The 27,397-nt window shown below is 38.9% G+C and overlaps 1 protein-coding gene across 1 annotated transcript in view; it reads right to left on the bottom strand.

The window, feature by feature from the left end:
* Positions 1-508: 508 nt before the first annotated feature.
* Positions 509-27,397, bottom strand: part of nsg2 (neuronal vesicle trafficking associated 2) — a 40,798-nt gene continuing 13,909 nt past the window's right edge. Inside the window, exons 4-5 of the mRNA XM_079834935.1 lie at positions 3,515-3,625; positions 509-1,660 (exon numbers count right to left, since the gene is read on the bottom strand). Of these exons, the coding sequence (XP_079691061.1) occupies positions 1,469-1,660; positions 3,515-3,625 (303 nt within the window). The 3' untranslated portion in view covers positions 509-1,468. The remainder of the gene's footprint in view (positions 1,661-3,514; positions 3,626-27,397) is intronic.

Genomic DNA, 27,397 nt, shown 5'->3' with positions numbered 1-27,397 from the left:
AATGTCATTTTGCTTTCTAAATTTAATCTCATTGGTATCAAAAGGAAACAATTGAGATGTCCTTTGTGATTTCCCTATTCAAGTTAAGATTTCCTCATCCTCACTATTGTGCCAGTTTGTCTGAAGATGATTTTATTGATGTTTACTGATTTTTACTGACACACGTTGGATTTTCATGTTTTATGGGTACTTTCCATAGATATAATTATGTTTATACTGTACTAATTGTATATTCCATGCCCTTACACTAACCCTACCCATCACACAAAACTTTCTGGATTTTTAAATTTTCAAAAAACATCATTTAGTATGATTTACAATCTGCTTTCCTCAAATGGTCCAAGAAACGTCCCCACATGGACAAGGATTTTGAATATTGCCATCTTTGTGGACATTTTGTTCCAATAACTTAGGGTTCACACACACATTGTGCCTGTTACCCAACAAGACCTATTACCCAACAAGAACCAAAAGACACAAACAAGAGCAAAAAGACACAACAATTGAACACCTTGTATATCTTTATTATTTTAAACCTAAAGGATGCACAATCAAAAATACTCAAGGCTTTGCTACATCTCAACTAACAACAGCACAAGATTTAAAAAATCCATTTTTTTTCTGACAACAAATATAAAAATGGAAAAAGAGCAGACCTGTGACCAAACAAAGCAGAAAATCAAGCTTTGGCAGGAATTCAGATGAGACATTTCACCAAATCATCTCAGAGTCCAAGGTTTCGCCCCTGGTTAAATGCAAGCATAGACACCAGCTAAAGCAAGACGCAAAGCTCTAAACACCTCCATCCATTGAGAAACAGTGAGAATATTACAATGTATCTGATGGAGATACACACCATGGGTGATTGCTTTCATGAGTTATTTACATTGAGGTTCAAAGTAGGAACCGTAACATTCTGTACATTTACAATATGTTTTTTGCCATTTGATTTTTGGCCTATATCAATGTTTCATTAATATGGGTCGTACATAAAAATGAGTCTAGCAAGTAGGGTTTCTGTTTCCATATTCTAATGTGAGAGCATGTATGTGTATTTTCTGCCATTTCAGAAATAAAAGCACAAAACTCCCTGTTTTATCATGCCTTTTTCAAGATTGTTGTTACCTAACTACATAAGGGGCTTATGGGTATTCTGCTTCCATAATGGGTCATTGACACTCACAGACATTGTGGGGAAACCGCTGGACAAGATTGCAGAGTCATGCCTTTGTACAAACAATAGTTGAATATTAAATACAAAAAATTAAAAAATAAATACAACAAAAATAAATATTAATAAATAATAATAAAAAACAAGCTTATGATTAAAACTACTCAGCTAAAAAAACAAAAAAACAATGGACATATGAGAAACAAATGGGCTTGTAGAAACATTAGGGAAATATTAGGGAATTGCGTGATGCAGGTGGACGTGATGAAAACCTTTTAAAAAGCAGTGTGGGAAATCTCATTGGCTGTCCGTGTTGGGAGGCTTGACATCATGTTGGGCACTTCCAGCAGGGAGCCATGGAGAAACTGAGCGGGAGGTGGTCTGCTTGGCCATGCTGTAGTGGCTGATGACGGTGTAGAAGCGTCCGCGGCTGTTGGCGTCCTGGGCGGTGTAGTAGGCCTCCAGTGAGGCGGGGATGCAGCGCTTGTGCTTTTGAGAAAGGTGTGTAACGTTAGAAATGTGAATGTAGAATATAATATATAGCAGTGTTATTTTCAATGCCTCAACATGACAAATGTGCAACACACATCGCTAATATTCTGACATTGTCATAGATTAATGTCCTCATTACTAAAGAGGACCCATTATGCCTTTGTCTTGATTTTGTTTTGGGGTCTAATTATGCTTGAATTAAAACAAAACAAAAAAACAAGCAAAGTGCGGCAAAAGAGCTCTTCAGCTCTGCCCACTCCCATGAGGAACTGCATATACACTGATCAGGCATAACATTATGACCTAATATTGTATTGGTCCCACTTTTTCTGCCAAAACAGCCCTGACCCGTCAAGGCATGGACTCCACTGGACCCCTGAAGGTGTGCTGTGGTATCTGGCACCAAGATGTTGTGATGACTTGTATGTTCCGCCGATCCTACAGATGCTCGATTGGATTGAGATCTGGGGAATTTGTAGGCCAAGTCCTCAAACCAGTCCTGAACCACAAGGCAGGGCTAATTATCTTCTGAAAGAGCCACAGCCACCAGGGAATACTGTTTCCATGAAAAGGTGTACATGGTCTGCAGCAATGCTTAAGGAGGTGGTACATGTCAAAGTAACATCCACATAGATGGAGGACCCAAGGTTTCCCAGCAGAACATTGCCCAAAGCATCACGCTGGCTCCGCCGGCTTGCCTTCTTCCCATAGTGCACCTGGTGCCATGTGTTCCCCAGGTAAGCGACGCACATGCACCCGGCCATCCACGTGATGTACAAGAAAACGTGATTTGTCAGATCAGGCCACCTTCTTCCATTGCTCAGTGGTCCAGTTCTGATGCTCATGTCCACTGTTGGTGCTTTCGGTGGTGGACAGGGGTCAGCATGGGCACCCTGACTGGTCTGCGGCTATGCCGCCCCATACACAACAAACTGCGATGCACTGTGTATTCTGACACCTTTCTATCAGAACCAGCTTTAACTTCTTGAGCAGTTTGAGCTCCAGTAGCTCGTCTGTTTGATCGGACCACTCAGGCCAGCCTTTGCTCCCCACGTGCATCAATGAGCCTCGGCCGCCCATGACCCTGTCACCGGTTCTCCACTGTTCCTTCCTTGGAGCACTTTTGATAGAGACTGACCACTGCAGACTGGGAACACCCCACAAGAGCTGCAGTTTTGGAGATGCTCTGACCCAGTCGTCTAGCCATCACAATTGTCCCTTGTCAAACTCCCTTAAATTCTCACGCTTGCCCATTTTGAGGACAAAATGTTCACTTGCTTCCTAATATATCCCACCCACTAACAGGTGCCGTGATGTAGAGATAATTAGATTTGATTAGATTCAACTCATTGTTATTCAGTTTTATTTTTCAATTATTTTATTCTATTCAATTCATAATGTTATGCCTGATCAGTGTGTACATTACACATTACACACTAAATAAAGCTGAAAAAATGTAAAAAGGCATAGTAGGGTCCTTTTAAAGAAATATATTGTGGAATTTTGTCCAAAAACTAAGTGGATATGAGTATTATTTGGAACAATTATATGAATTTTTCAGCAACATTTGAAAGGTGAATGTTCATCACTAAGTAACTGGATTTATTCATAATTCGTAACATTTGCCAGTTCTGAATGGATTAAACAGCCTTATTTTCAGACATTAGTAGTTTAGTCTAATTAAATAACCATTACAGATGATATTGAATTTAATTAATTGTTGAAATAATGAGTGTAATTGGCTAATGAGAAGAAGTTTTGAGATATTTGTTGCTCAGATAAACAGTTTTATTTAGCTGGTGTGTTGCGTTTGATGAAAGAAGAACATGGGTTGTGTGTTTATTCACTTACCTTATACACAAAGCCATCAGGGCAGGTGTGGTCATAGGTGAAGGCTTTATACACCACCAGGAACACTATGCAGGCCAGAAAAGCCAAGGCCAGTATAATAAGGATGGTCACCTGCATGTGGAAAAAAGACACAATTCAACACTGCGCTCCCCCAGCAATTCTGGAAGTCTCGAAGGTCAAGCTGAATTTGCAATAACCTATATACACTGTAAAAATAGTTGTGAGTATTTGTTTAAGGTAATGTGAAACATGTCGGATGAATTACTCACATATTATAATAAATGGATTCAAATGTGCAGCTTACATGAACAGTGCACGAATGGCAATAATCAAACACATGCAAACACAACCCCCGATTTCAAGCTCTTCAAGCGCTGTGTTTTGTCTAAACCTCTGCAAATACAGAACTGGAGCTAAACGGTCCGATGGAGACAATAGTGTGATCACATCTCTGTTGTCTTTTTTTCCCAGCAGACCACATTTTTTTTCACGTCACTGTCATCTTCAAGTACATTCACCTCACAAGATGCAGTTCAATCTGTCACACTGCATTTGTCTCAACAAAGCAGCTCATACAATAAATCTATGTGGCCCGAGCTAAAAATCCGAGGATTAAAGAAGGCAATTCTCGACCAGACCGGATTAATTTGTCATGGGCGATTAGTTCTGTAAAAGGGAGGCCACTTTCAGTGTTTGAGTCCCAGACACAGCAAATGGATGTTTTTGAGGACTGACTAATTAGAATTATGTAAATGAAAATGAAAGATAAATGAGAGAAAGCCAGTTGACATCTGAATATTTCTCTTCCAGATATTGAGCAACGTCTGCGCTGTCATAGTGCTGCAAACCTTCTGCTTTTTCAGCTAAAAATGCATTTTTTTGGCTGTTCATTTTCACGACGACGATTTTGGGGGCCTGAAAATGGACGTTTTTGAAAACGATACCGTTATCGTCTCCATGTAAACTACAAACACAATGTCATGCGCATACATATTACGCGTTCAGTCTATAGGCGCATACTTTTGCTTTACTAAGTGACATCGCCGCCTACTGGCCTGGAGCAGAATACAGCATTTTCAGTTGTTTTTGCGGATACGTGTGAATGGAGATCGTTTTGACAATGTTGTCATCTGTATGCAGACATTTTAGTACATCATTGTCAAGTAAATGTACCCTAAATCAAGTAAAAACTGCAAACCGTGTATCAAAATTACCACTAGAGTAACTGATTTTGAGAAAACAGAGGCTGTATAACTGAAATGGAAGTTTGTGAGTGAATATCAGACGAATGGAGATTTTGGTTATGCTGCAAAAAAACAGTGAACTGCCTGCCTAGACAGCATCATAAGTGTGCAAGATACAAAGATTGTTCCAAAATAGGCAGTATCCTCCTAAGATACCTTGTTTCAGTGAATATATAAGACAGCAGCACACATATATAAACCTGATATATTCACCTGAACAGCAAAACTGCCTGAAAAGCAAAACTGCTAAGAGTATTTGTCTTCTGACACTGGCCAAGGATTATATGATAGTGTTAAGGAGGAGGATGATCTAAAACATCCATCCGAAATAAACATGAAAGAAATTGATTTTATTTTATTTTCAGTACAGAAAACCATAGATACAAATAGTTATAATTTTTAGTTCTGCAGGGACGATGCATTTTTGTAGGCTTTTTTTGAATGGGTTTTAAGTTAAATACCTGACATAAGGTCTGTGATAAACACAAGCTCAAAATAGTTTCACGTTTTATTCTATGGCATACAATATATCAGTAATACCCCCTTGTGATTGTGTTAAAACTTTTTCTTATCTTGAAAAAGTTGACGAAATTGGACTCTGCAACGCTCTATATTTGTGTTTTGTCCATAGACTGTATAAACCAATGGATGTAGTGTCCGGGACGTCACCCGTAGGTTTCTGAAGAGCCTTTTTAAAGTCTAAAGTGGGCGGAGCCGGCCGTCTGCATCTTGGCAGCGTGTCACTCCCAGATAACTGAAAATGGGCAAAGAGGAGGGACGTGGGTAGACTAAAAGACAGCAGACAAACGGCTAGTAGTGACAGCAGCGGCAATCCACCTGCCACGCCCTTAATTATGCAGAACTTTAAGGCTTAATATAATTTAAACAGATGAGTTACAAACAAATTCACAGTTGTCATGAAGGGCAAAATTAGCTTTATAGACCAAAACCACTTTTTGTACCAGGCTGTAAACATATTTTTGTCTGCTTTAAAGTTGGACATTTTAACATGGGGGATCAGTGGTAGAGGTCTGTGCTGGATTTCGTCCCGCTCCCGCTAGGTTCTATTCCGCGCCCACCCGCTCCCGCTTAAAATTCACTCATTTTCTTCCCGACCCGACCGATCCCGCTAAATTTAGACCTTGTTTCCACATTTAAATGTCCCCTGAAGAAAGTGACTGAGATAACAAATATAAAATGTTGGCTATACAGTAATTTTAATTTGTAATTTGTTACATTTATATAGCGCTTTTCTAGGCACTCAAAGCGCTTTACATATAGAAGGGGGATTCTCCTCAACCTTCTATAACCTTCTCCTCAATTTTATTTTGTGGTTGGAGAAACCGGAAGGTTGCAGCTTGGTTTAGTCCCATTATTAGATTATATTATGTTGTTATCTTAGCAACATGCTAATGTCAAACCCAGAAAATCAACTGTGTGTGCACTTCACACAAACACTATTTGTCTGGCCTATTTAGAGCATATCAGGTCTGTTACTTAGTAGGGATGGGCATTTTTGTCAATTTCTCATTTCGATCATCGATAGGTCTCAAAAACGAGTACTCGAGTACTCGGGGGCGGGGCTTGTGCAGGGGGCGGGGCATGTCCTTCATTGAGATAATGAAAACTGTAATGAAAATGGTTGTTGACAAATACAAACGTGACATGAAAACAGGTACATGAAAACATGAACATATAAAACAAAAAATAACTGCTAGATTATGATGCATAAATGTCTTTGAAAAAGAAACATCTTTATAAAATGACCGTCTCAAATAACCAAGTCGGTAATATCGAGCATTGCCTTTGAGCTGAAACTGTGAAATAACACCACCTTGCAGAGCTTGCTAGCGGGTTAATAAACTCAACCAAACGCACCCTATATCAATATTAATATGAAGATTATTATGAACCTATTACGACATAAATCAACACAAAAGGACGTGAATGCGCACGTGAACTTCAGCGTGCTAGATTTTACAGGCGAAGGGTTTGAAACGGAACATTTTGAATGCGCTCTTCCCAACAACGCTGATACACGGACAACGAAAGCACACAGAAACAACATTTTATTAAAATAGTGTTCTCATTATAATGCTTTGACAGATTGACTCTGCACATCATGCACTTAATTTTATTATTCATGATCGAAGCGTTTACAGACATCACTGCGCGTTTTCAAACTCATAACGAAAAACAACTTTAAATAAACTAGGTCTACTGTTAAAAAATATGAGAACAGTATAGCACTGCTGCATTACTAATGTCAATGATTCTGAGAAAGAAATAGCCTATCTAAAAAGAATATCTGTCTCTAAACCATGTCGAGCTCGAGCATTAATGCATTTGAGCTGAAACTGAAGAGAATGAACAACAGCCGGTATAACGGCAGCGCTTTGCTAGCTTATTAAGCTCAACCAAACGCGTTTTATATTAGATTAATCAGATATAGACAACATAAAAGTAATCTTACAACGTGCATCTGCAGAAAAGGACGCGAATGAGCACGTGAACTTCACGCGCTAGTCTGAGTGTTCTCGCTAGTTTCTCTGTGGATCAGCTGATACACGGGGAACTAAACACAGATCATTTACAGCATCATCGTGTTCTCATAATAATGCTATATAGGCTATGACAGATTGGCGCTGCACATCTTGCACTAACCATTCAATGATCAGTGATTCCAGACATCACTGCAGTGCATGCCTCAGTTTCACTTTACTTCGCCGCGGTCAGGAGGCGTGCTGTATAACGCTAACCAATCAGACCTCCGGTACCGCGCAAAACGACGCAATAACCAATAAAAAAAGAGACAAATATTTTTTTTTTCAGGGCGATCATCGTTCTCATGATCGATGATCGCTGTCACGTTCGAGTACTCGATTACTCGACCACTGTTGCCCATCCCTATTACTTAGGGTCCTTTTCATTTTTGGATTTGTCAGCACACAGATCACTGGGGTTTGGAACAGAGCCATTATGTTTTTGCTACATTGTGGTTGGGTAGCTTTGTAGTAAAGAATGACATTACTAGAGATGCCTGATGGGAACTACTAGTGATGAGGAGGTAAAATGCAAAACATAATAACCGGATTGATTTTAAAATCTTATGATCATTATCAGTTTTTCTCTCTCTCTCCATGTATTCATTCTCTCAGCACAGATTAAACAAGTGTAGTCTACAGCCTGATGTCCTTGGCCAAAATTGGCCCCATTTGTACCATGTTGCTAAGCGGTGGGACTAGCGCCAAAATGGCTGAGTGCCTTTCACGCTCTGAGTAGCATCTAGATTTGAACTAATTTAGTGTTTTAAACCACCCCCTGATGGGACATTTTCAAAAAAGTTGTGTTTTTTTTGTGAATCCTGTGTGAAATTTGGCTATCGTTTGCTGGGGAAAGTCTATTCATGCTTATTGCATTATTATACTTATTTTTCCATTACCGTCCCCAACAAAAGAATGATAGGGAGTCACAAAAGCTTCATTCTGGCAAATCAAATCCAGACTGAGGACAGAATTGGCATAAAATGAGGTCATTCCGACTCAAATGTCAATGTGTTTGTGGCACACAAGACATGTCACCATCTGCTTTCCTGTTTGTTTTGTCATCACCCCCACAAAGTGTATTATTGTGCCCTACTGATGAGCCTCAAGGTTGTAGAGCATTTTGTTGTTGTTTTTCTTGGTCTCCAGTGTTGTTGCTTTTTTTTTCTGATGGGGGGTGGGGGGTCAGATTAATCTATGTTCAGAAAACCATAATCCCCTGGGTGGATTTATTCAATAGCTCATCTTGTCGGCAATGCTAGGAGTATTAATGCTTTATGCTGATTCTGCATGTCCTATAGAGTCTATAGACCTATATAAATAAATATCAAAGAATGCAAAGATGTACAAGACAAAAAACTAATAAAATATATATTTTTAATTATACACTTTCCCCTTTTCTATTTTTCTCACTCCAATGAGCGTCTCATGCATACTGCGTGCAAAATTAAAAGTACTCTGTCTGGCAAACCCTACTCTGATTGGTAGACTACAATTTATAGGAGTAAGAATACACTAGGCTTTTAAATGAGTCTGCCTGTAAACAAGGTTGTGTTCAGGGTTGGGAGGGTTACTTTAAAAATGTATTCCACTACAGATTACAGAATACATGCTGTAAATTGAATTAAATGCTTTTGAAATACTTCTCCAAAACTGGCTATTGTTTAACGTATAAAAAAGGAAGAAATACAGACCAGTGTTGCTTTTCAAGTAAGTTTACAAAATAACTAACCATTTACTGTACAAAACTATCAAAGTCCTTTTAAGAACAGCTCATATTGAGATCAGCGCTTATGCCAATTGAGGCAAAGAATGATGCACTTCAATAATTCGAGTGCTCAGACTAATTTATCAGTTAGTGTGCGAATGATGGCTACATTTGTTAATGTTTAACGATAACTACATATAAAGTGACCAATGAAAGTAAAGTGATTTGAACTGCAACATTGTAAAAATGTTGCCCTTGTTTCACTTTCAGGCAAATTATATACAGGTCTGCAAATAAAGAGCAATCAGCCAAAAAGTGACATTAGTTTAACCAATGTATACAATATATACTATATTATAACCAATATAGTATACATTATTCACAATGAACTTCAGTGAATAATGTGATACCAAAAAACATGATACCATGCATATCCAAAAAACGTCTCTGGTTTCGACTGTACCCATGGTTCCCTGAGAAGGGGAACGAGACATTGCGTCTTGGATGAGGATGCCATCAGCGTAACTGGTGTCTGAAGCACGTGTGAACACATGCCAATTTTTCATTGGCTGACAACAGTCCGTGGTGTCATTAGTGGAAGTATAAGAGGGCACCCCTGATACACATCATTAACTTCTTTGTCTGAAGGAGATGTGCAGGCAGGCTCGAGGTATGGCAACAAGACGCAGTGTCTCATTCCCCTTCTCAGGGAACCATGGTTACAGACATAACCTGAGACATTCCCTTTTATAGTGGAACTCAGCTTTGCATTTTGGACTGACGCTCTGGGGAACAAATACCCTTTCCCCCATGCTGAGGGAATATCTACCTCACTAGGTGAAAATATGCACAAACATAGTGGGCATAGCATAAGTTGGCTCAATGGATTCTTTAACCAGAGTCAACCCAGGGCACAACCATTCAGCTCACATAGGCCGCCTAATGGTAGCACACCCTAAGCTACCATCTCCCAATAATAGATGTCTATGCTCCTATGCTCTTATAGCAAGGGAGGTCCCGGTCTTTACAACCTTCCTCCTTCGTGGGCCATTTTAGCCCCAAAAACAGAGCTCTAAGGAATAAATGGCTTAGCTATGACAGCCTCTTTTGCTCAACATAGCCCTCAGAGAGTATTCACAAAAGGATGATACCACTACCACAACCTTGGATGATACCACTACTTCCAAGGGGAGATATTGTTACTTCTCCTCAGCAATCTTCCATTCTTCCTTACCAAATCCGCTTTCTATTGATCACCTCTAGGGCTGCACGATATATCGAAATTATTGAAATATCACAAAGGTACATATCGCAATTTGCATATTGCAACGTCATGAGATATTTGAATGATTTTATTAGGCTACTTCAAAACGTTGCAAAAGTCAAAGTTTTAAGTTGATGCATATAGCAGAGAATAGACTGAGCATACGACTGTTACTTGCGTGTGACTGACTTGGCGTTAAAAAGTGTGGAAAACAACTCATTGGTATTTAAATACTGACATTACATTTTTTTGTTTGTTTACATTGATGTTAAAATGACATTGTCATATTTGTGACATTACTTTTTATGTAATGCTAAAACACTGCTGTTCACTTCACTGTAGTGATGATTTATTTTCTCAGAAAGAATGTGAATCATATATATTGGTTATATCATTCAGTTTTTAAATATTTTTTAAATATAATTTAAATTGGTTTTACACAATTAAACCAATATTGTATCGCATATCCAATATTGCATTATTTAACAAGGTCTTGCATATCGCATTTCTTCAATATCGTGCAGCCCTAATCACCTCCTTCAGGTCTTGTCTCTTCCTCTTAGCATACTCCTTGAGGGAGGAGGAGCATGAGTGCCTTTACTCTCCCTCTGGCCTTGTCTCCATTCTTCAGACCGTGACAGGCCAGAACCCCCAGAGGCCTAATGCGGAGAACTGGATCGGTCCAGGATGACATCTTGAATGCACCCTCGCCTCTCTTAACTTTCCAACCACTCTCCATTCACTCTACAGATGTGCCAAAACGTTCAGAGGGCGAGACCAGGGGATAGAGGAGAAAATTATTTTCCTTCTCCCTGATGTCTGCCAGGTTCAACCACAAGTGCCTCTCCATTACCACCATCTGCATGCACCATTGGTCGTTAAATGGCAGCGGCTGTTTGTTTGGTGGTCCAGAAGGCTAGGTCTGTGGTATGGTGCAGTTCAGCGACTGATCCTGATCTCTCAGAAGATCTGCCTGGTAGGCCTGCAACACAGCCATAGTGTGTAAGGCCCCACTGGCCTGACCTGCGGCCACACACGCCCTGCCATTCAAGCACAACGTGGTCTGTACAACGATTTCTTCACTTCCTTGTGAAGAACGGGAAGAAATGGGAGGCTCATTGGGGAAGGACAATTATGGCCCGACAGGAAATGCTCATCAAGTCTATCATGAGCCATTTCCTGTCTCCCACACCCCATGCTAGATCCAATCTGGTTGTGGTGCGGGGTAGGCTTGCTACGATAGTCGGTGTTGCCGGTGTTACCGGTGTCCAGACTCAACACCGGTTACATCACTTGCCCACCGTGGCACCGCCCACCGTCTTTTTGATTTTTTTATCTTTTTGATTTTTTTATAGTAATAAAATAATTTAGTTCAGTTAGAGAACAGACAATACAAATAAAAACTGAACGTATCTGCTTAATAAAGCAGGATCTGACCGTGAGTCTCGGTAGCGGCAGGAGTCATTCATCAGATTTAAGAGTGAGGAGCTGACTGAGATGATCGCGGAAGATTTGGTTTCAAAGCGAAACGTAAAAGCGCCTATTTAAGGGAGTTTGTCATTTGTTTTGTTGTATTTTTCATTAAAAATAATAGGCTAATGAACCCACAATTCAAGCAACCCGCAGCCGAATTGCCGCTAACTCAAAACCGAAAGTAAAATGTGTACGGCCGCACAGAGAGCGCATTGTTTACTTTCGCCTGGCTCCGCAGTGCGAGCCTCCGCGCTACGCTGACTGCGCGCATTTATTTTTGTCGCGCGCACCCTCGCGCTCGTGCGGGCGCGTCGAGTAGGCTATAAAGGCTTTACGGACGAACTGTTATTCATTCATGGCGTGCATCTCAATCATAGACTGATCAATGCTTGATCAGTGCCCTGACTACTGAACTAGGGAACTGATTGAGACGCACCCATGGTCTCACAGAGCGCGCATTTACAGACGAGCTGTCATTCACGGTGTGTGCGCACTGGCGCGTTTTCAGTTCAGAGCGGTCGTGTGCATGTTACTTTCGGTTAGATAGAATTAGTGATTTAAAAGCCTCCGCCGGTGATACCGGTATTACCGGTGTTGTCACACATCAATTAACCGGTGGGAAAATTTCCTCACCGTCACATCCCTAGTGCGGGGCATAACATCCAACAGCTCCCTGTTTGCTGGCCTGGCAGGCTGAGAGGGCTCAGTACAAAAGCTATCTTTGCCACATCCACCTCCTCCTAACAGGATGGTGCCAGTATAATGCTATCTGCTGGATCAAATGACGCTAGAGACAGCACATCTTGATCCAACAGATCGCTCGAGCCCACAACTGAGAAACACAAAAGAGCCATTCCTTTTTCGAATTCCTCTGCAAACTCGACCTGTGATCCTCATGACTTCAGCCTCAGCGGTGCCTCAGGTACAGTCGGGCCCTGAGTTGTGAGGCGCAGACGCTTGTCCTCAATTCTTTGAGAATAAGGCCAAATGTGAGAGGAGCTTCCACACTCAAGCACAAAACGCACCGGTTGCCTCAGGCGTCAAAAACCTGGGTCGAAGAGGCACACACTTCCTGAATCGCTTGCTCGGATTCTTCATAATTTCACCTTCACCACACGCTATTTACACAAATGGTGCTTGAAGACAAAAAAAGCTGATGATGTGCATCACGGGCACCCTCTTATACTTCCGGGAACTCCGCTAACGACGTCACGGACTGTCGTCAGCCAATGAAAAAAATTGTTATGTGTTCACACATGCTTCAAACACTGGTTACACTAGTTGAGTTCCACTTCGAAAGGGAACACATTTTCTTCTTTCTTCTCTCTAGACATCAAGGACACTAAAAAGTAGTGCTATCCGATTCTATTATTTTTGCGTTGAGCCTGTCCTCTTTCATTCTCTTGTTTCTCTCCTCTATTGTCTTCCCATCATGCTTGCTCTGTAATTCTTGCTGCCTCTCCACTGCCTTTAAATGAATGCTGCAGTCTTCTCCCACCTGAATGTTCTGCAGTTCAGGTCACCATTTGCCAACCCCGGTGACTCCATGTCCTATTCAGACAGTAATTGTTTCTCATGGGGGTGTAAGGAATTTTCAACATTTACAGGGGCTAGTCAGTGATTTTATTTCCATTCAAATCCAGAATGTCAGTTTTTCTCTCACCACCCGTGTATAAATCCCCTACCAGATTACCTAGTGTTTTTGACAAACACCAAGGTCAAGTGGTAATTTAAATGCTGTCCCAATCCACATCTCTGACATGAGACCTCTTACAAATTCACAGTTCAAATCCTTTTTTGACAACTGCAGAGCATTGAATGGCCAGCAGCCATATCACCCTGTAGCCCAAGACTGGTTTCCACTGAAGCTAAGCAGGGCTGAGCCTGGTTTATACCTGGATGGGAGACCTCCTGGGAAAACTAGGTTGCTGCTGGTAGAGGTGTTAGTGAGGCTAGCAGGGGGTGCTCAACCTGTGGTCTGTGTGGGTCCTAACCACCCAGTATAGTGATGGGGATACTATACTGTAACAAGCACCGTCCTTCGGCTGAGACTTTAAACAGAGGTCCTGACTCTCTGTGGTCATTAAAAATCCCATGGCACTTCTCGTAAAAGAGTAAGGGTGTAACCCCGGTGTCCTGGCCAAATTCCCTCCATTGGCCCTAACCAATCATGGCCTCCTAATAATCCCCATCCATTGAAATGGCTCTATCACCTTCTCTCCTCTCCACCAATAGCTGGTCTGTGGTGAGCTCCACACTTTGGGTGTACAGTAGTACATATGAAAGCGCTATATAAATGCCTCACTCATTCATTCATTAAATCATTCAGGACACTATTATTAAATTAAATATTAATTTAATTTATTATATTATTCCAAGCAGATGACATTTTATTTACAGCAGACCATCATGCAACTGACCACGTGAGCAGCATGTTCCTGGGTTCATAGGATCACAAAACTGAATAAATCCCCATCCGAATGCATGAGTTTTATCACTGAGGTGCCATGCAAATTTTATTTTTTACACACGTCCACATGAGAAGCAATTATTTTCCAAATATGGCTTTTGAAAGAGTTTTTTGCTTGATAGATTTTTGCTAATGGTTTTGATTGTTCCTCTAAGATACATTTGTATAATTACCATAATAATAGCACAATTACTTTAGGCACGGTATCCTGATACGCAAGGCTAGGATTGTGTTTTTGCTCCCCCCCCCTTCAGTTTATAATATGTCTGGCACTTAACTGAAACGGTGTTTCAAGGACAGTCTAAATAACTTCATAAAGGACATACTTTTTCTTAGTGATTCTCATCTTTTGGCCACATTTTCAAGCTGAATGAACATTTTGCCATGATCATGAGTTTTTGTCAAAGGAAATTTTACCAAATGAATAATTAATGTTTCAATTAATCTGCACAAAAATACTGCACAACATAATTTCAAATTTATACAATTATGTAAACTAAATCCGTCCACTCTTGAGCACTGCACATATTTGACTTTTCTCTCAAGTCTCACTTACTACCAGGTTACTCTGTTCATCAAGATCCACCATCTCTCTACACAAGTTTGTCCAGGTTCATAAATATGCTAAACAATGCAAACCAACTTCCAATCCTTTCCAGAATGACTGACTAATGCCTGACATCTCCTCTGATGCTGAATACATTAATGTTTTGAATATCTTGAGCCGAACACTGCAATTATTTCTCATTTACTAGAATATAAGCTAATGGCTTTCACCACACATCACAGGTGCGACATCAGAAAAGGGAACAGTGGATATAACAGCTCAGATATAAAAAAAATCATGTATCTTATTTGACAACTATACATCAACTTACATGCGTTGTACAAACACAATCAAGCACAGATATGAACAACATGTAAAACAGATATAATACCTTAGTCAAGAACAGTCACTGCCAACGGAACAAATAATCTTTTGATCATCAACAAATGAAAGCAGAAATGGAGGGAATTAAATAGTTTGGTCTGAATATACAGCAAATGCCCTTTTTCCATGAAATGTGAAAACAAATCCTTGTTTGGTTCCTTAAGGGGTGTGGGGGGGTCTAATGCTATTTCATGCTTTCTGACTTATTTACACTTTTAAAGAGTTGGATTCTCCTGCTAAACATGGGCAAAAAAACAAACAAGTTGGACGTATGATATGGAGTATTTCTGTTCCAAATACACTCCTTCAGGATTCAAACAAGTTTCTGAAAGTTTTTCCGAGTATGGACCTGTATAATGTCATAAAGGGGGTTATTGCTTATATGGGCACTTCTCCCGGATGAGCACACACACACACACACATCAATCAGAGCGAGAGCAAGAGCATCAACAACGAGATTCGTTCAGGTTAAGGATACAGTCGGCAGCACTGTCATTTTGTTTTTAGACCACAAAATCACTAAAGAAGTGTGTTTCTGGTTGTGAGGGAAAGATCACCTTGTTCAGCTTCCCAAATAACCCAGCGTTAAGGTAACAGTGGATGCAGTTTGTTTTTCCGGAGTTCTGCAAGTGTGTTTGTTTGTTCCCAGTCATGAGTGTAAACCGCAGGCGGTGAGTGGAACTGCATCAAATGTCTGTGTTTTGTTGGCAATCGGCGTGTAAGTGCATATAATGTCAACAACACGAACGTATAGTGAATCCAAAGTTATCCAGGGATCATGCCATGATATTGTGTGTGTGTGTGTGCTCGTGTCTCTTTAGCTCCCCCCATGGCACGCCTCCACGAGTTCAGCTCTTTTTGGAAAGAATTGGTACAGCGTATCTGTCTTTTATAAATATGACACAACTGAAGACTCTTCGGAGATATGAAGGATGCAATACTACTCTATAGGTATGATAAACATGAGACTGGCAGAAACTGTGTGTGTTATGTACCATTTCATTAATTGTGTTCATTTATTTTCCTGTTTCACTATTACATTTCCATACCACAAAACTATATGATATGTTAAAATGCTTTTGATCATTGATTTATAAACCATGGTCAGTGTCCTCCTGCCAATATTAAAATTCCTGAGTAGACCTAGACGTTGTCTTGCCTTCTCCACATTATCCTGGTTTTATTCCCACAACATAATTCCTTTGTTTTTTCATTGTTCAATTGTAGATGAGTATTGACGAACCACTGAACAAGGTTTCCAATGTACTCAATATAAATGTCCATTTGGCATAAAATTAGAGCCAAGTCATCAGCGTATTTAATTAAAGTCGGATTGTCCCTATTTACACTGACTAATGATCAATGTATCATTTCTAAATTAAGTATAACATTCTTTACAAACCAGTTATTTAGGAGCTGTCAGTGGTTCATAAGATCATTTAGAAAGTGTAAGTAAATGATTAATAAACTATTTAAATGTACATTTATACATCTTATCAATGTTAACGTGTGTAAAAAATTCGTAGTTTTGTTATTCAAATCACCTTCAATAAATCAAATTGTGTTATTTTCACAACTATGTGAGTCATCACCATACAGTTGAACTTGTTTCTGCCCATCATTGTGTTTAGTCCCCGCAATGGCCTCTAGCATTACCGGTTTTGAATTTCTTCTCAACTCTCTCTTTATACTGTATATGTGCCCCATTTATCTTGCATCTCTTTTACTTTGTGTCTCATTCTGTAAAATGTTCTCTTTATATTTAAAAATTGCTTCAACGTTTTTCAGGGCAAGGACCCCTTTAGAGACACGGAGCAGGGACCCCAGAGTCAAAATGTGTCAAACAGAGCCATATATTTGGCATATAGTCTTTGATATTAATAGAAACCTACCATATTATAGTTAGACATATATTATTATGTATGTCATTACTTTTACGAATTTCAAAAATGTTTTTTGCAATTCTGCAATTTGGCACTCTAGTAGTCACGTTATGTTTATTAGGGGTTCAAGCATGAAGTGCTAAAAACGCAAAACTGCTCATAACTCCTAGACCACTTGTCGTAGACTCGAGAATCAATGGAAGCCTTGGCTCAAGACGAACAAAATCTCCGATTTCAATTCCGCCATGAAAAATTGTCCACCATTTTGAATTTTGTCAAAAACATACGTTTGCAAACTAGTAGGGGTGTGACGAGACACTCAGCTCACGAGACGAGACACGAGATTGGGTTCACGAGAACGAGAGAAGATTTTTGCACAGTGTTTTTAAGAAATCATCAATGAAATTCCTTACTGTTGTTAAAATAGTCTGCAGGTGCAGTTTGAAATGCTTTAACTCATCATCTTTGAAATGTCATTTCAGTTCTACTTTCTGAGAATGAATTATCAAATGCATTGGAAGACAACAATACTCTGTAAAAGGTTTTGCCAGAAACTCAACTGACTGGCGTCTCTCCTGTATGATTTTACATGAGTCTCTTCAGACATTACTGTACATGAATTATGAGCTCCCAGAACTTCTGATTGAGGCTGTGCCTCCTAATTAAACTCCTTTCCACAGATTGAACATAGAAATAAAATCAGTATAAATAACAATATAAACAGACAGTATAAATAAATAACTTATAAATGCAAATAATACAATATATCAAAGTACTCTCTCAATATTCAAAGTGCAAACAGAGAGAAAAACCGAGACCAGAGATAAGATGTGGTTACAACTACACAGCCCATCATAAGATAGCTTTGATATTGGGAGTCAGGATATTATATGTCAAATATGGATATTTTTCTGACAAAAACCCTTTCGCTTAGCCTTTATTAACCCTGGAGCCGTGCGGATTACTATTATAATGGATGGATGCACTTTTTTGGTCTTCAAATTTTGGGCAGCCATTCACTGCCATTATAAAGCTTGGAAGAGCCAGGACATTTCTTAATATAACTCTGATTGTATTCGTCTGAAAGAAGAATGTCATACACACCTAGGATGATTTGAATGTGAGTAAATTATGGGATAATTTTCATTTTTGGGTGAACTATCCCTTTAATTGGCAGAGGGGCCTCCAGTTGAAGATAATTGCTTTAGATCTTTGCTAATGCAGGGATTGTTGTTTGTAAAAAAAAAAAAGAACCTTTTTTGTTTAAACAAAACACACAGACATTAATATAACAGGTAATCGTTTCATTCAATAATTCATAATTACTCCTTTTTAGCATCTGCCTATATTTTTGAAGGAGATAGATGACATTATGGTCTGAACTTCCTAATGGAGGATGTAACCTTTGGTACACAGACAGCAGGATTCTGGGATATTTGACACAATAAGTCTCCCTTGTTCCTTGCCTTGTCCTGCTGCCTCTGCAACTGCAACAATCGCACACAAACACAGCCAGACCACTTTCCACTCCATATGTGTGAGCAGCCCATCTGTCACAATTTCCTCAGGGGTTCTGAGATTCTCAGTTTCATCTACTCTTGCCGCATAACAGCGATTCCCACAAAGCAGTGATGCCAGTCAATAAATAAATCAATGCATCTCTGAGCTTGAGATGTCGGAGCACTCATTTTCCCAGAGCAACTCTGTTATGAGATGTGAGCCCAGGCAAACCACAGAGCATTACAAAAGATATCCAGATTTTAGTTTTATTAGATAAATAATACCTTAGACATCTGCTTTCAAAATTACCTCAGCTCCAGCCGAGTACAGAAGGAAAGAGCAGAGACATTTTGAGGGGGGAAAACAGTTGCAGGATTAGTAATCTTAAGATTCATCTGTTTCTAAGCATTTGCTACAGACACACAGCGGTGAAACAAGGTTGAGGAGAGGCTGGGGAAAAATCACAGTGACGCATTAGACGTCAAGGGAACAAAAAAGACTAGGGTGTTTGTTCAATATCTGCGAGGAGTCAATGCCAGTCTGTTTCCTCAGAAGTAAATGCGGTCTCGCTCTGTTCGCTGCCTGAGGCAGCAGCTTAAGGAATCATAGGCACGCAAAAATGCTGATGGGTAATGCAAATGTTGTCCCATACGTTTGACTTATTTTAGAAATTTAAAGTCAGATTTGAATGTATTTTCCAGAGAAGGCAATCCCAGAATGCAGAGCAAAAATGAAATCCAAGACGGCCGTAAAGAGTTAATTCTCAGAAGTATCAATAAAACATCTGTGTATATAAATATTGATTATTGTAAGCAATATTTTTTATTTGCTTTATAGACCATTTGTGAGCAGACGTTACAGTTATGTCATTTGCAGCTGCGCACACATTGTGGTGGCAGAAAAACAGTGGTAACAAGTGGAGGAAAATGGGCAAAATCCACAGAATAAGAGAAAAAAATGTCTTGTTGTGCCTTTGGATGTCAGAAACAGAATGCAAAAAAGATGGTCTTCATATGTTTAGAATACCGTCGTCGAAGATGCTCTGTGAAGCTAAACGCAGACATTTATGGTTGCAAGCCACAGACTTGACTGATGAAACCGGCAATGATTCGTCCATTAAAGCATGGATTTGATGTAAACAATAGATCTACATAATATTCACGTATGCAGTTCATAGGGGACATACATACATAGCAGTTACAGCATGAAATTATATTTAAACCTACAGTATTTTATATAGGTAATATTTAAACCTAAAATGTTTAGGCCTATCTCACAAATCTGACTTTTTCTTCAAATTGCGAGTTGATATCAGAATTCTGAGGGGGGGGAAGTCAGAATTGGGGGATATAAAACCGCAATTCTGAGGGAAAGTTTATATCTTGCAGGCTCCGCCCAGAAAACACGCCATCAATGTTTGCAAACACCAAAATGGTCTATTAAAGTATTGCACCATTAGCTTAGCAGCATGCTAACAGCAAACTCTATTGGTATCGATATTCTGTTTGTGTAGAATGTTCCAAATCTGTAATTCATGAGGTGATAATGCTGTCGGACAGGCCATTCATTAGGGTTGCGTACCGTTCACATTTTAACCTGAAATTCGGTGATGGTACCCAGCGGTACCTTTTTCCGATACTTTAGGGATGTTTACCTCAATAAGTGTAAAGAAAAGTCCTTTATAGAAGTGTTATTGACTTGGTCTCTGTCTGCCATTGTCTGTGATGTTTGTTTACTGTAATAATTACAAGTAAATAGTAGGCTACTAGCTTATTAATTGAATTCATAAAAACAACCATTTTAATATATGTATATATTATTTGTATGAAAATATTTCCCACACATTTTGTGTTGTGTATTTTCTGGTAATCAAATGAACACATAAAACGTTTATTTGATTTATTACTTTAAAATAGGGCTGTCAAAAGATTAATCGCGATTAATCGCATCCAAAATAAAAGTTTGTGTTTACATAATATATGTGTGTGTACTCTGTACTCTGAAAAAAATGTCTTGTTGTGCCTTTGGATGTCAGAAACAGAATGCAAAAAAGATGGTCTTCATATGTTTAGAATACCGTCGTCGAAGATGCTCTGTGAAGCTAAACGCAGACATTTATGGTTGCAAGCCACAGACTTGACTGATGAAACCGGCAATGATTCGTCCATTACACACACAAGCATGTATATATTTAAGAAAAAAATATAATTTTTATATATAAAACATTTATATTTATATATATTATAGATTATATAAATGTATATACAGTATATACATGCAAATATTTCTTAAATATATACATGAATGTGTGTGTATTTATATATAAATAATAATTAACAGAGTACACACACATATATTATGTAAACACAAACTTTTATTTTGGATGCGATTAATCGCGATTAATCTTTTGACAGCCCTACTTTAAAAATAACGTTTTGAACATTTATTATTATTGCATAAGTGTTAGTATTACTATTACATTGAGACTTTTATTTTGACGTGTTGTCGTGAATACCTTTGAGTTTTTGTGTGTTTATGACATGACGGTAGCTTTTTCTCAAATAAAACGGTAAAATGCTCATAAAGTGACTCTCAGAGCGGCTCTGGAAATGACGTTGATGTGTTCATGTCCTCGAATGAGATGGCAGAGATGGAAACACGTGACCATCACGCGCGATTCAGTGTGCGTGTGTGAGGTAAGTAAATTTAAACTGCGCGTCTGAGCCATTCATTCACACAGGGACATGCAGGATTCATATTTAAATAGTGTTTTTGCAGATTCACAGACACTAGTCTATATCACCAGATGCGTTCTCAGGAACTGAAATTTGGCATAGATTGATTTAATGTGAATCGGTACTTGGTAGTACCGACATAATTCGGTCGGTGCCCTTAAAAGTACCGAGTTCGGTACCCAACCCTACCATTCACACAGAACATGTTTTAGCATGCCACTGCACTACTTTGTAACATTTTCCTATGTAAACATACTTGGTGGGTGGAAAAATGTTTTTGACCGTTGTGATGCATCTGTCATGAATGCCATGTTTTAAAGACCCCATGCAAAGTTAAAAGAAGTTTTGATGCAGCGCACCTCATCAGTTTCAAAACAGTGGACCAATCAGAAGCAAGGGGGTGTGTTTACCAGTTCATTACTGATTATTTTAATAATTGCAAAACATTGTCATGGTTAAGTCATTAATATAAATAGAATTTTTTTTAATAACGTTTAGCACAATTAAATGGAAAGTTCATATTATGCGATTAATCGGTTATCTGCAATATTTTCCCATTTTAGTAAACAGCATCTGCAAAATCCAATATCGGTTATCCTCTAGTGTTTGCTGCAGAAACTGTGTGTTTTAACATTTTCTTCAGGATGCAATAAATCCTGCACATATTAAAACATAGGCTTTGGGCTGCTAATTTTTCAATCTGATTATGGCCTAATTACCATGAACATATACCATATAATAAATGTTCTGAATCAGCCAAAACCATCTGGGCAGCTTTTAACACAGAAACGCTGTTTGGTAGTGTGGCTCTATTAGAATTAGAAATCCCTTACCATTTCATAAAAAGTGAGAAGGAGAAGTGACACAAATGAAAGAATTCTCCTCAGGGATAGGACAGAAATGTCAAGTTCAGCTCCAATTACCGTGTCTTAATATGAGCCAATTAGGCTGGGTCTCTTTGGAGGTACCCGAATTGAGGGGGACAAAAAAACAATCTAAAAGACAAAACCAGTTATCGGAGAATCCTTCAAAATGTTTAAGCCCAAAAGAAAAGAGAGTTGCTGAAAAACTGCAACACTGAGCCTTTTGAACTAGTCTTTTATCACAGATTTCTAAAGATATTTCGCATTTTAACTGTGACAGAGAAAACGGCTCTAAGAAACATGAAAATGCATTGTATGGGACAAACATGGCAATGTTAAAAAATCTACATAAAAAAATGTTTTACTGACCCCAAGCTTTTGCACAGTGTAAAAAAAACTAGAGGCAAAAAAATCCCTTTCCAGAACAAGCTGGTGGAACGATCTTCCCAACGCCATCCGAAACGCAGAATCATTGACATCATTCAAAAGTCAACTAAAAACTCAGCTCTTCCGTGAGCACTTAACCTCATTAAAAAAAAACAAAAAAACTTTCCTTTCCTCTTTCTCCTCCTTTTCCCCTCCCTACTCCAGCCTGTGCTACACTGAGCAATGTACACGGTCTCAGTATTTCAGGCACTTGTTGCGCTTACTCGACTCTTCATGACCAATCGCTTCGTGTACCCCCAAGTTGTAAGTCGCTTTGGATAAAAGCGTCTGCTAAATGCATAAATGTAAATGTAGAATAAACATTTCAAACTGAACTGAATACACATTCTCTGACTACTCTTAAAGCAGATCTGGCTATAAAATGGTTTCAGCAAAATATTTTTTAAGCCAATATGACGAAAACAGTGAATGAAACCCTAAGTTCTTGACTAGCTTTACTTCAACAATATGTCAAGAATGAATAATGAACGCACATCTTAGACCAGTCTGGACCAGTCTAACTTCCAAAATGCTTTTTATTTTTAGTGCTGGGGTATTAGTTAAACTGGAAATTGCAGATAGGGCATTTTGACCAATGTATCCATGCTAAAACCAGCATTAAAGCGACCGTGAAACTTAAATGAGACCGTTTCAACTGGTCAAAGTTTTTGGGGAAGGATTTTTTTATGTCTTTTTTAGGCTGTCAAAAGTAACTTAAAGGGTTAGTTCACACACAAATGAAAATTCTCCCATGATTTACTCACCCTCAAGCCATCCTAGGTGTATATGACTCTCTTCTTTCAGCCGAACACAGTCAGAGTTATATTACAAAATGGTACCTTATATTTTGAAGCCCAAACAAACTGCATACATCCATCATAAAAGTGCTCCACACGGATCCGGGGGGTTAATGTGTTTTTGTAAGAAAAATATAAAATATCCATATTTAAGACTTTATAAATTATAATCACTGGCTTCCTGTAACGTCCGTATGCGAGTCAAGCAGAGAGACCTCTGACCCGACGCATGACGTATTGGCGAACACGGAAGCAAAACAAAACACCGGCCATGAATTACGAACCTAAAACGAGAATTTTTAAAGAGAAATGTGGGAGGAGCTTGAGTTTGTTGTTTGAACCGCGAGAAGTGTCTACTCTCACCTAAGCCTATGCTACGCTAGTCTCGCGTAGCCAGACCTTCAGACTGACGGCAGAAGGTCTGGACCTTTTCGCAGCTTTCATTGGTCAAGGACCGCCCAAGACGACGTTTGACTGACATGTAACACAACCAATCACAGTTCGTTTTGTTCCGCGCCATGTTTAGGGGCTTGAAAATCTAAAGTTGATGTCCCTGCAATAATTCCCTGCGTTAATTCATTCATTAACGTTTTTCAAGTTTACTGCAACAATGGAGCCACAAACCTCACATACTTTTGAAAATGCAGCGTTTAGTTGATCCTGGTAAGCGCTCATTGTCACTTTTGTAAACACAACGGCGTTGTTCTTCCACGAGACAGTTTTTGTTTTTTCCCGGCGGACCGTTAAAGAATGCAACACACGTCTCTCAGACATCCTGTAGAATTCAACCAATCAGATGACGACTTAGAAACTCCTGAAGTGTTTCCAGATAAGTGTGCTATATGCATCAGATGTTCAGCCCACGGTCTGAGACTAACGCTACGCCTACATCCTACGTCATTCGCCAGGTCAGGCGTATGGCCGTTACTGGAAGCCAGTGATTATAGTTGTAGTTGTATGGATTACTTTTATGAAGTCCAAAAAGCACATCCACCCAAGTCCATTCACCATTCACTGCCATTATAAAGCTCGGAAGAGCCAGGATATTTGTTTTATATAACTCTGATTGTGTTCGGCTGAAAGAAGAAAGTCATACACACCTAGGATGGCTTGAGGGTGAGTGAATTATGGGATCATTTTTGGGTGAACTATCCCTTTAAGATAAACATGTCTAATGCAATAATTGTTAACACATTTACCAAATTTGATGTTATTGCTTTCTGATTGGAAATCATAAGATTAAATATGATTATTTTATTGACAACCCTATTTTTTTAACAGCAAGACAAAAAAAAACTGTATACAAAAATGATGGTTTGGTGCAAACCTTGGTTTTGTAGTCACAGTTCAGTATGTTTTTTTGATAGACTATAGGGAAAAACATGACATAAAATGTTTTCTTTTTAATTAATTAGTTACAATATTTTGACTTAATAATATCACAATTAATATGTTTCTCACGTTGGTTAAATGGATGTTCTCACATTAAAAAAAAAATCTGGCTGACTTTATATTTGAGGAAAAAGGACCCTCACAAAGCAGTCATAATATTTTGGGTGCCCTGGGTATCAAAAAGTTTAAAATGCTCTAGTCTAGACCGATTCCCCCCCTCAAAAAGTTTTATCTGTCAGTAATACTGCACTGTTAATCTAACTTCCTCTCAAATGTAGCCTACTTGCAATGTGCTAACTGCTCCTTCAGATCCACCGTCAAGCTAGAAGGCTTCTGTGGGGGGTAATCAACAATATGGCAGAATAACAAGACTGCCTCTCCAGGGCCGTGTCTCTCACACCAGTGAGCCTGTGGGCATTCTGGCCATTAGCCCTGCTAACATAGTGTGCTAAAAGACAGAGAAAGAGAGAGAGGAACAGTGCAGTAGGGAGAACTGCTCCATGCTACTAATTGCTCCCCAAGCACCCCAAAGGTGCACAGGTAAGAGGCTTTTGCTCAAGAGAGGCAACAGTGTCACAGAATAACGTGAACTCATTTTGCTGTGTGTAGTCAGATACAGTGAAATGCGTGTTTTGCCACTTTGCAGGTTTTTTTTTTTTTTTTTACCAGCACTGGCACATTTTTCTGACATGTCCTGTACAGTTGTATCATAACGGATAGAAACGAAGGCTCTCAAACTGTATGGTGTCATTTGGCTTGAAAGAATATGGCATACTAAAAAAAGATAGAGAATTAGCTTACATGAACAGTTTTTCAATATTATTATTTCTATATTTCATTTCAAAATCAAATATTCTCATCTATTATCAGCGCAGGTTTACAAGTAATAATGTCTGGTATTAAAATGCTTATCTTTTATCTGGGTATAGCCTGAATTCCATTAGGACACCACATACAGGAAATGTGTGACTCAAGAGAAAGTGATTTGCATTGTGTATTAGATCACACTGCAGTGTGGACACAATCCGGATTCATTTCTCTTGGGCAAGGAACCTTGCCACCCTTCACCTCAGCCTTGGGTATTACTGAAGACTAAGAAGCTGAAGTTTTTGCGTTGCATGCAGATTACCATAGTTATCATAATAAGTGACTATTTTTGTACAACTGGCTTGACGGGAGTTCATTTTAATGTGCTGTGTCATAGTTATTTTAAGGATTATTTTATATCTTAAGATGCAAAGGACTTTCCCATTCATGTGCGTTTCGTCTTACGCTCTCTCTGGAGTGATATCTGTGTGTGCTACTTCTTAGCTAGAGTGAACTAGTTCCTTACATCATCACGCAAGGATGTCACAATCCGGCCCCAGGTTATTCCAAAAGCCTGACAATGCAAGACAATTGTGTTATGATATAAAAGGATCTGCTTTTTGATGTCAAAACAGACATGCTCTCAAGGAAAAATCGGCATGCTGATAAAAATGTTTACAGCTGGTTGTGTAATGGACAAAAAAATCTAGGTGTATCAAATATTTTTGAGGTGTAGCCTTGACCTTATAGCAGGGGTTTTCAATCTTTTAGATGCCACGGACCCCCAAATATGATCATCCCTGTGTGAGGGACCCATTCTAAAATGTATGAGGCATCCGTCTTTTATAAACATTCAATTTTTATACACAAAAGAATATTATAAATCGAAAATTAGTTTGTTACATTATTATATTTTTTGTTCTCCTCAATGTAGTAATGTATTGTTATATGTATTATTTATTTCTTGTTTATTTATTTAATTTTAATCAAATTTTTATTTGTATTAATATTTTTTTATTTTATTTTAATTTAATTTAATTTATTTAATAGATTCTTTTTTTAAGATCTAATTTATTGCTTCACTAATTTATTTTAATTAAATTTTTATTATTCATTTTTTTACAGGTTTTTTTTCTAGACTTTGAAAACCCCTGCCATATAGCCTGATAAAAGAATTGCATTCAAACATGTGATCTTACATGGCGTTGAGATATTGGGCCGAGCATGTAACCATGCTAGCTGTCTACGTCAATAAGTGGGTGATATTTCTATCTACAAAGCCAGACAATAGAGATGAATGTGATTCTCCAGCAGTGGTGGAAGGTGAGATTAATCAGGGTTCAAACAAAGGAAAAGCCATCTGGTGTCATAAATCATCTCTGTCGCTGTGAACAGAGAACAGGACGTCCCGCAGCAGATCAAATGCACTGTCGCATTTAACGTGACAAATGACTCCAGTAAACTGCCTAAGCTTTTTATTTCAAGTCTAATGACGTCTCTGGCTTCACAGAATACGACAATTGCACAGCTGAGATACAAAAGTGTGATGTAATACTGACCATTTTATGACAGTGGATTCTGGACAAAGGGAAAATGTTTGCAATTGTGTTAGAAAAAAGCACAGTACACTGTAAAAATGATTTTTCAAGATTATTGGAGTATATTTTACACGAAAACTCTATTTCAGCTTTTCTTCAAAATCAAAATTTTAGGGCCCTATTTTAACGATCTGAGCAAATGGTCTGAAGCGCACGGCGCAGGTGCAATTAGGGTGTGTCCAAATCCACTTTTGCTAGTTTAACATCTGAAAAAATGGTCGGCACACCAGGCGCACGATCCAAAAGGGT

The sequence above is a fragment of the Gobio gobio genome (genome assembly GCF_949357685.1).
Source record: "Gobio gobio genome assembly, chromosome: 14".
NCBI classification, from domain to species: domain Eukaryota; kingdom Metazoa; phylum Chordata; class Actinopteri; order Cypriniformes; family Gobionidae; genus Gobio; species Gobio gobio.
Note: the sequence above shows the minus strand (reverse complement) of the source record. Positions and strands in the feature narration are given on the sequence as shown.